Source organism: Varanus komodoensis, unplaced genomic scaffold, assembly GCF_004798865.1.
Source record: "Varanus komodoensis strain SLA01 unplaced genomic scaffold, ASM479886v1 scaffold2, whole genome shotgun sequence".
NCBI classification, from domain to species: domain Eukaryota; kingdom Metazoa; phylum Chordata; class Lepidosauria; order Squamata; family Varanidae; genus Varanus; species Varanus komodoensis.
Window position 1 is genome coordinate 8,606,702 of NW_025335568.1, and position 9,363 is coordinate 8,616,064.

Consider the following 9,363-nt stretch of genomic DNA (forward strand, 5'->3'; position numbering starts at 1 on the left):
TGATTGATTGATTGATTGATTGATTTATATGCCTCCCGATAAGCTGTAGGCTCTCTGGGCAGCTTACATACAATCACAAGAGGAAAATTCAACAATACAATAAAACAATAGTATCAATAAAATTAATAATAAAACAACTGATAATAAAATAAATATATAATATAACTAAAAGATAAATCAGTAAACTGAGAGGGGATATAAAACAATTATCCAATAATACAATGTAAATCACAACCAAAATTAAAAACCATAAAGTTACAGTGAAAATGGTAGCAGCAACTAAATTTAAAATCCTCTACCATCAAGTGAGAGTTACCATGTTGTTCTGAACCCATCACTAGCACCTTCGTCACAGCATGAGACTTCAAAACTAAATTTCCCTGCCGGTGCAGTAGCCCTTGTATGTGTGAGAAAGCTCAGTAGTAGCTCAGGCGTTTGCAGGGGGGTGAACTAATCCCCCCCCGGCCAGGCATGGCCCCAGTCCGGTCATGTGTAAGCACAACTGTCTCCATTTGTTGAATGCAGCAGCTGGTCTGCCTACAGGAACTCATACCGTCAAGCCCCAGCAGAGGCCCGGAGCCTTCCAGCTGTCCTGCCCTCTTCTCTTTGCCGCTCAGCTCCACCTCACCCCAAAGAAAGCCTGCCATTTGCAAAGTTACAGGGAGACGCCTCCTCTTGCAATAGCGTTCCCTTTCCCACGTGCCACACGATTCTCGGTGGTTGATAAGTGCACCCAAAGTCTAGCGAAGGTGCAATGGCTCCGGCTTTTGTGACCTGCGGTCCACGTCATGAGACGCTGGAAGCATGAGCCCCTGAAGGGGAGCCTGCACGAAACGTAGCCAGGGCAGGTGGCGCGCTGGCCTCCGCATCAAAGCTTAAATGCATGGAAAATAAGCTAACTGAGCATCCACAGAGCAGAGTCGATGAAGATAACTAATGCAGCAATACCAGGATGCTTGCGTTATCGACTTTGCTTTGCAAATGGTTCCTGTACTTATTTTTCATATGTTTGAGCGTCTGCGTAGTTGTCACAGGCTCTTTGTCATGTCCTACCTGGAGGGGGATTCCTTGGAAGAAGAAAGCCAGTGCAGGGGGCCCCATCCATGGACACGGAGGTTGTGGCTGCAGGTAAGTGCTCTCCACCTGGGGAGCAGCCAGGTCCCTCTTGGGCATCCCTGTGGTTCCCCAAGAAGAGGAGTCAGGAGCAGAAGTGATTCTGACCCACTCGAAAGAAGGAGGCGTGCACGGCTTCCACAGAAGCCCAAACAGTCTGAACAGGATGTTTTCTGTGTCCTAATCAGTCAGCTGGGCTCAGTTACAGCTGGCTATCAAATGGTTCAGACAGAGCTGCTCTTTGTTGCAAACAACAAGACTCGTTATCCGCACTCTCTAACTTGGTTAAAACTGATTGGTATCTAGATTTCTGACATCCTTCTGGACACCCCTGCCTTTCTTGGAACTTTGGACGCGCACAGACAGACTTTGACTCTTGGACTGAACTGACGATTCTTAAGAGGGTAACTCAGAGACTGGGCATTTGTGAGCAGTTTTCTGCAACCACAACCCCTGTGTGGGCTCCCTGCACTGGCCTCCTTCATCTGAGGAATCCTCCTCCAAGCAGGATATGACACGGTTTGCCTTCACAGTGTTGTGATGCCTGCGTAAATTGCACCACTGATGATGTGTGATTACTTGTTCAGCAAAGACTTTTGGGAGGGAGATGTATGCTGAATGGGTATGTTAGATCTCTGAACATCTCAAGTGTGAAGCATCTTCTTACCATGACACAAACTTTCTCGGGAGTAGTTCTATTGATTTCACTGACTGCCTGAGTTCAGACAACACAATAACCTACATTCAAGGGTTGAGTATGGCTTGTCATTGAACTGTAGGTTGTTGAAAGAAGGGTTACTAAGATTTTGGAATCCATTCATGCTAACAAAGTATGGCCGGTTAAGCACAAACAACCCATGAAAGAAACCCATGTTGTTAACCTAGTACTAACCAAGCATGGTTTGTTAGTGCGGTTAGGGTTCATACAACATAATAAACCACAGCTCAGCAACAACCCACTCTCAGCTCTTCAGTGTGGACTATCATGCTATCTGAGCCCACAAGTTTACCTCTCCACCTAGCTATGTATGGGGCAGTTTCCTGAATGATACGGAAAATTCCACCGGTATACAATTTCCAACAGTGGTACCCTGCCAGCAGCAGAAAACGCACAACTTCTGGGAAACAGAGAGCACCCATAGCTTCAACCTCAAAAGTTGTTTATTGTATAATAAAAATGATCCACCTCCTAGACTGCCCGTCACAGCGGATGCATGGAAGAAAGAGGTTCTTGGGTCATTTGCCGTCGGGAAACCCTAGCAGGGGGTTCACTGCGGAAGGGACAGCATCTTGCTAGAAAGGGGAAGGCAGTGCAACAGAACTTGTATCTGTCCAGCCTGAAGAATACATTTGGCTTTCTTCAGACATGTAGCCAGACCACAGGTCAGGACGACATCAGGGGAACTTGAGCACTTTGATCTTGAAGTCTCCTGCCACTTCAATGTAGTCAATGACATCAAGGTCCAACAGGTTCGGGAAGCAGATCACTTGGTCCTCAGGCAGCGTCACCTTTATCTCGCTAGAAGCAAAATTAAAGGAGGCCTGCAAGCAGCAAAACAAGAGCGGGAGTGTATCCAGCCTGGGGTAGGGAACACGCCCCAACGGCATGCAAAGGCAGGCCACGGAGTGGCTGCCCTTCCAAAAGGAGAACGGGCGGCCCTTGGGAGTGTGACCTCGCCGGAAGGGAATCTCCGTGGGGCTTTACCGCAGTGCTTCATGGCAGGGTTCAGCAGGCATTAGATCTGGGGGCTGTGCTGATTGTTGCTGGAACCCCAAGCGCTCCCAGGAGCAGCCAGGTGCAAAAACGTAGAATGCAGGCAGTGTGAGCCCAGGCATCTGCATGATGAGCTGAAGGAGGCACAGAGCCCTCCGCACAGAAATCCTCTCGCGGTTACTCCGCGCTTTCTTCCTGTCAGCTTTAAGGCCAAAGGGTGGCCTTTTGTCACCAGAATTATTAAAATATTGGGAGCCCATGCATGCAGTGCATGCGGAAGGGCCTGGGTCCAGCCTGCGGTATCTCCAGGCAGGGATGGGAACCTTCCTCCCTGAAGAGCTGCTGCCAGTCAGTGCCCAGCATGCTGTGCTCGATGGAAGGGACTGACTCACTGTAAGGCAGCCTTGGAGCCCTCTGTGCTGCAGACCTTCTGGGTGTCTCCCAGGAGATCTAGATCTGCCTTCTGCCTGCCCCTGCCTGACCTTCCGGACAAGTTGAGGGCTCGTTCTTTTGTGGGGTGGGGTGAACAGGTGCTAATTTCTGGGTGCAGCAAAGATCCCCCTCAAGGTGGTGGGGTGCCTGGTCTCTCCACTTCTGGGAGGACCGGCTCCAAGGGATCCTCAGAGTGGGGTACTGGCCCCCCGGCACTCTGGAGAGCCATGCTGGGCCTTCTTTTCCTGCAGGGCACCCCGCGAGCTGCCCGGCTCGAAGACAGGGAGACACTCTGGGAAGCGATGCTACTGGGGCAAATGCGTGGCAGAAAAGCGACTCCACGCAGCTTGCTCGGTGGGGCCCAAATGCCTTGCTGAGGGGTCCTTCCTCATGCAAGGCATTCTGGTGAGGTGGTCTGGGGCCACCTGCCCCCACTGGACCAGTACAGCGACTGGTGGTGGCCAGCAGGGAGGGTGCCGGAGATCAGGGTGAAAGAGGAAGGGAAGGAGAGCGGAGGACAAGGAGGCAGCAGGTTGGGGGCCGACAGCGGCGGTGGGGGAGAAGACGGGGTGGACAAGTAGGGGTGGCAGCGGCAGGGCCCCGGGCGGGCGACCCTCTGCGGATGGACGAGGTCCTGCGGGGTTGTGGCGCATCGAAGCCCAAGGACCAGGCGTAGCTGCCCCTCTTTTCAGACACCCAAGGCCGGGGTCAGCCTGTAGCCACATTTCCACCTGTAGCCGCATCAAGCCAAAGACAGGCTGTGAATCCCGGAGGGACACAACCTGCGTTTAAGGTAGCTTGGCAGTTGCGGCCACCAGTAAGGCGCTGTTCGTGGCACTGGGCAAACTGGCTTTGTTTGGTGGAGGGCCAGGGTAGTCGGTAGGCAGAATGAATGGATGGCCAGGCCATTAGAATAGGTGGAGATACCTGATTTTTTTTTTTATTCAATTTATATCCTGCCTTTTTCCTACAAAGGGCTCAAGGCAGCTTACATCATTCTCCTCCTCCATCTTCTCCCCACAACAACAACCCTGTGAGGTAGGTTGGGCTGAGAGTCTGTGACTGGCCCAGAGTCACCCAGTTGGCTCCATAGCCGAGCGGGGACTAGAACCCAGATCCGCTGAGTCCCAGTCCCATGCTCTTAACCACTACGCCACACTGGCAGAGAGCTGTCAGTCCTAACCACGCATCTTCCCCACGTGCCCCAGCTTTAAAACCAGCTTTATTCCCAAGCATCTGGCACAGCTGCATGCGAGCGTTTCACGTCAGGTCCCACATACGAACTGCTGCAAATCATTTTATAATTCTGTATGTTTGGTCCTGGGAAGGCTCGGTTCTACCTAATGTTTCCATGATCTGCCATTTTTGGATTCTTGCTTTTGCGAACTGCCAGGAAGCCTGGCGCTGGGCAGCACAGAAAGGGAACAAGTGAAAAAGGAAATGAACGAGACAGGAGTTTCCCAGAGCAGCCCCCGCCATCCCCGCTCTGCCCCCCTGTGCCAAATTGGCCCCCGGCTAACCCCTCACCTGAAACTTGCCGCCTTGCTCAAAGGGGAATTTGGTTTCTCTCTCCTCTTCTCCCCACACACCGTCTCGCTTGGAGTTGCACACAATGGTGTTCATGTCCCCCTTGCAATTAAAGCGGGGATTGAAGTGAAGGATCAGGTTGTCACAGTCTTTGCCCAGATTCACCTCGAAGCTGAGAGGGTGAGAGCAAACCGAGATCGTGACACGAAGTGGCCCTTTGCCGCAGACCGGGAGGCGTGGTGGGATCGGAAGGACTGCCCAGCCTTTCCTGGCCAGCCCTCGGCCAAGTTGCCAGGCGAGGCGATGGCAGAGCAAAGCACAGAGACCTGGCATTTCCAACCTGGTGCCCACCACCTGCTTGCGACCACAGCTCCCATGATCCCCAGCTAGAAGGGCTACTGTCTGGGAATTACAGGCATTGCAGTCCCCCACATCCGGAGGGTGGAAGTAAAGGACCCCCTGAAACTTCTCCCCTGCCAAAGATGTGGGCACATGCACTGCCAGTCCCAAGATGCCAGGCTGAGAGCTGAAGAGCAGCAATGCATCACCGCTCTGTGGGACCTGAAACAAAGGACAACGGTGCCCATCTGCCAGGGCGCTCTGGCCTCCTGCGCCACTCACCCGGTGCAGCTCGGCAGAATCGTCCCCTTCACTTCCACACTTTGTCCAGGTTGGAGGTTCACATGAGTGACAGTCAGTCCCTGCGGGAGCAGAAACCCAATGTTCTACACAGCTGCGATGGCAGGACAACTGTTGTTGTTGTTGTTGTTCATTTGTACTTATATCCCACCCTTTCTCCTCTTGTGAGGAACCCAAGGCAGCTCTGAGCTCGTCTCCCCATGGCAGCCTTGTGAAGCAGCCAGGTTGTGGATGATGCCTCAGGGCATAGGGGTCTTGGATGATGGTGATGGAAGGGTTACGCTCCCAACCTGTAAATCCTGAAGGAAAGTGGTGGTGGCTCTTTGACCAACGGATGCGTTCATCGTTTTGGGGCTCCCTGGATTATTCCTATTTAGTTCTCAGTGGCATTTTGACCAGGATGTCTCCAGACTGCGTATACGAGGCTGTTGACACACACATGGTGGGCATGTCATGAGCAGAGCGGCTGAAGCTGAGGGTCAGACTAGATGGCCCCCGAGTCCCCTTCTGACTCGCTCTGCTTCTATGTTCCTGTTCCTGAAGAATGACTGACTGTGCATGCGGACAGATGCTTTGGAAGTTTTGTGGTTCTCTGTATCATTCCCACCTGGACCTTTGCCACCCTGGAAGCTTTTAGGTCATGGTGTTTTTAGTGTGTGTTTCTTTCTAATCAGTTCACTGAGAAGGGGTTCAATTTTTATATCATAAAGTTTTTGTTTCTGATATATAAATAGGTTTAAGTAGTTTTTCTTTAATGTTTTGCATGCTTATTTGTTTTAAGCCCATATTTCTGTTTATTGATAGCAGAACAGGGATTATATAAACGGTTTACAAGTCACAAGTCCAAAGTATTACAGATATTCTTAATGTTAAAAGTTCTATTGCTGCTAAATTGGTTCCTTGTTTGACATTATCACTAATATTACTATTACTACACTGCATTTATATCCCACGTTTTTCTTCTTGCAAAGAACTATTATCTTATTATCCGTATTCCATTTTATTCCCACAACAGCCCTTTGAGGTTGGCTGGGCTGAGTGTCAGTAATTTGCCCAAAGTTATCTAGTGAGCTGAGTGAGAATTTGAACCTGGATCTCCTGATCTAGAACCCAGTACTCTAACCACACTAAATAAAATATTTCACTTAGATTTAAAAGTGCTATGGCACTGTGCTTCTATATTGTCTGCATTCCCATGTATAATGGAAAACTTTCCAGCCACAACTATTTTCACGAGGTGGATAATGAAAGAGGCATCCTCATTGCTCTCTCTGTCAGATTTGTTTTCATAAGTTCAGTCTAACTTTAACAACTGGTGATGCTTTTCTCACCTCCTATTTCCATACAAAGAAAAAACATTGACTAACTAGGATTATATCCTATCCTAGTTTAAGGTATCTCTCAGCTAAAAAAAATCATTAAATACATTATTATATACATTAAAGGGCAATTTAAAGCATTAATGAAAGCACGAAAACCAAATTAAAAGCAATATGCCGTCAAAACTGCTAACACACAAACTTAGCCAGATGTGCATTCAGGGAGGGCTTGGGGAAGGACGCCCTCCTGGATGCTGCAGAGCGGTCCTTGCTTAAGGCGGCTGCTTCCAGGGAGAAGGCTGCAAGACTGCGACCTGCAGGTTGTGGTGCACTGACAGGTGAGTCTTCAGGTGTGAGGAGCATGGCCAGGGAAGGTGGTGGCATCCCACCTGTGGTACTTTGAGAGGCTTCCAAAGAGCACGGCTCAGAGGCGCACTCAGGGGCTGTTATGGCCCCGCAATGCCGTTCTTTACCAGCCTCTCTGGCTCCCCAGCACTGCTCAAGCGTTGTTGCCTCCCTCTTAAGTCCAAATAGATGAGGAGCAGAGTACTGAATGAAGGGGGGGGGGGCTTACAGGCATTTAGACCCCACGCTGGCTGCACCCCGTAGCTGCTGTTACCCTGAAAAACTGGGCAATGCAACAGAAGGGGAAAAAAAGTACTTACTGATTTACCACTGATTTTTGCTGGCAACACGGAAGGTGATGCTGCCACAGTCAAATGCAGTTTGAAAACATGCCCAATTTGCTCACTGGAACTCTTGGTAGGGGTTTACTGTTGAATTGTGGTGGCGAAGGGGTGAGTTTTTTGCTGCTGCCAATTTCTGCAGGGAACTGCAGGGTTTATACCAGGGCAATGGCAGGGGCTCCATATGGCCCACCCAAACTTATCTACTCCCATAAGCAGCTGTTTGGACCCTTAGGTCCCCCACAGACACCCTCCTCCAGAGACTTTGGATGAACAGCTACAAGAATGAGGGCCTTTTCAGTTGTGGCACCCAAAGGAGAAGCAACAGTTGAGCCAGGTAGATGTTCAAGCAGCTGGAATCATTTTGAAGTATTGGAAAGACTAGAATAGGATGGGTTTGTTCAAGGCAGCATCTATTTTCTGTTGAAACATTGCCAGTTCTTTCATTGTAATGGGAGTTAAAACACACAGGCAGGAAGTTTCGACCCCCAAGTTGCCTGCTTTTGCAGTCAGGAGTGTGAATTGCACTGCATCTCCAGGCTAAGAGTTTCTGCTTTCCCTGGCTTGTTATTCCCAGTAACAGCCTCAGATTTCAGCCCCGAAAGGCAGCTCTTGCAGGGCTCCCAGATTAGAGAAAGCACTGCTTCCAGGAGCTCTGTTACATGCAGCCAAGAGATACAGTAATTAATATAAATAAACTTTGCATCACAATGCAGGCATGCATGCACCAGAGACTTCCTCGATCCCAGTAGTTCTAGAGAGCCCTTAATGAACCCCCAAACTTCTATCCCTGGTCAGAGTTCAAGCGTGCAAAGTGTAGTTCCAGACAGTCACCCTGTCATGACCCTTGCTTCCCTCATAGGCAGTCTTTTGATTAGAACCTGCTTTTTCTTAATTTAGGCTGGAAAGCATCACGTGTCTATTTGGTGCTCTGAAGTTTATAATGCTGCACCCCATCACTGACAGGCACCTGAAGTAACTGGAAAATAACATGAAATATTGAAATATTGGCAATAACAAGAAAATAGAAGCTGCAAAAAAGAAAGAAAAGAAAAGAAAAGAAAAGAGGAACGCAGGTTGTGAAACATGCAGAAGTCAGTGTTCTCCAGGCATTTCACAGATAGTAAAATCCTGATATACAACCATCAAGGCATGATATGAAACTTCTAAAACTGAGTGAAACCAGAGTAAAAGCCAGCAAAAGCATGAAGGTTTAACAATGCCGCAACACAACAAAAACAAAATTTAGGGACTGCAATGGCTGGGGAACACTTGACTTCAAAACTGCAAGCCGGGCAGCACTGTTTGTGCGTTCGTTAGCACGCTTCTGAGCCTTCCAGCGTTCACCTGCCAGCATTCTAAGATCCGCAGCAACAACTGAGAACCTAAGACTCACATGCTCCATGATGCAGCCCTGCCAGGGCCCGGTGCGCCAGGTCCGTTCTCCTGCAGCCTCAGCTCTGTGACTCAGCTAAAGGAGTCTCAGTGGCCTTTAAATAACCAGGGAAAGAGCATCGCATGACCAAAAGCCTGCACTGCCAGGATTGGCGAGGGAGTGGGCGCCTTCAGATTGGATCTGCATGAAGAAGAAACCCGGGGGAATGACAGCCAGCTGGTCTGTTTCCGATGAATGGAACGCCTTGTGTGAATTGAGCACTGGGGGCTTTCGGAGCAATTGATAGCAGCAGCTTGCTGCCTGGCACTCAGAGAACCAAGTGTGCACTGTTTCTTTGAGCTGGGATTGGCGTGCCAGCCTGGGAAGGTAGGCAGGACACAGAATCGCTGAGCCATTGAGAATCAGAGATGGAGATCAGCTCTGGGGGAAACCAGGAGGGACAGCTTATTTTCTGTGGGCACACAGCTCCCGTTTCAGGCCTTGGAGCTGCCAGTTCAAAGAGGGGGCCCTGCATGTTTAGGGACGCTGATCTCAACA

At 49.9% G+C, this 9,363-nt stretch overlaps 1 protein-coding gene across 1 annotated transcript; it reads right to left on the minus strand.

Annotated features, from left to right (window-relative positions):
- Positions 1-2,256: 2,256 nt before the first annotated feature.
- Positions 2,257-8,927, minus strand: LOC123023091 (16 kDa beta-galactoside-binding lectin-like). Its single transcript, XM_044429471.1, has 4 exons — positions 8,827-8,927; positions 5,408-5,487; positions 4,787-4,958; positions 2,257-2,655 (listed from the first exon to the last, which is right to left on the minus strand). The coding sequence occupies exons 1-4, from the start codon at positions 8,833-8,835 to the stop codon at positions 2,509-2,511; spliced, it is 408 nt and encodes a 135-aa protein (XP_044285406.1). The 5' UTR covers positions 8,836-8,927; the 3' UTR covers positions 2,257-2,508.
- Positions 8,928-9,363: the final 436 nt, after the last annotated feature.

Coding starts and splice junctions, on each gene's coding strand:
- LOC123023091 (XM_044429471.1), bottom strand. Junction 4,959..5,407: donor ATTCTGCCGAGCTGCACCGG/GTGAGTGGCGCA, acceptor TCACCCTCTCAG/CTTCGAGGTGAATCTGGGCA. Junction 2,656..4,786: donor AGCAAGGCGGCAAGTTTCAG/GTGAGGGGTTAG, acceptor TGCTGCTTGCAG/GCCTCCTTTAATTTTGCTTC.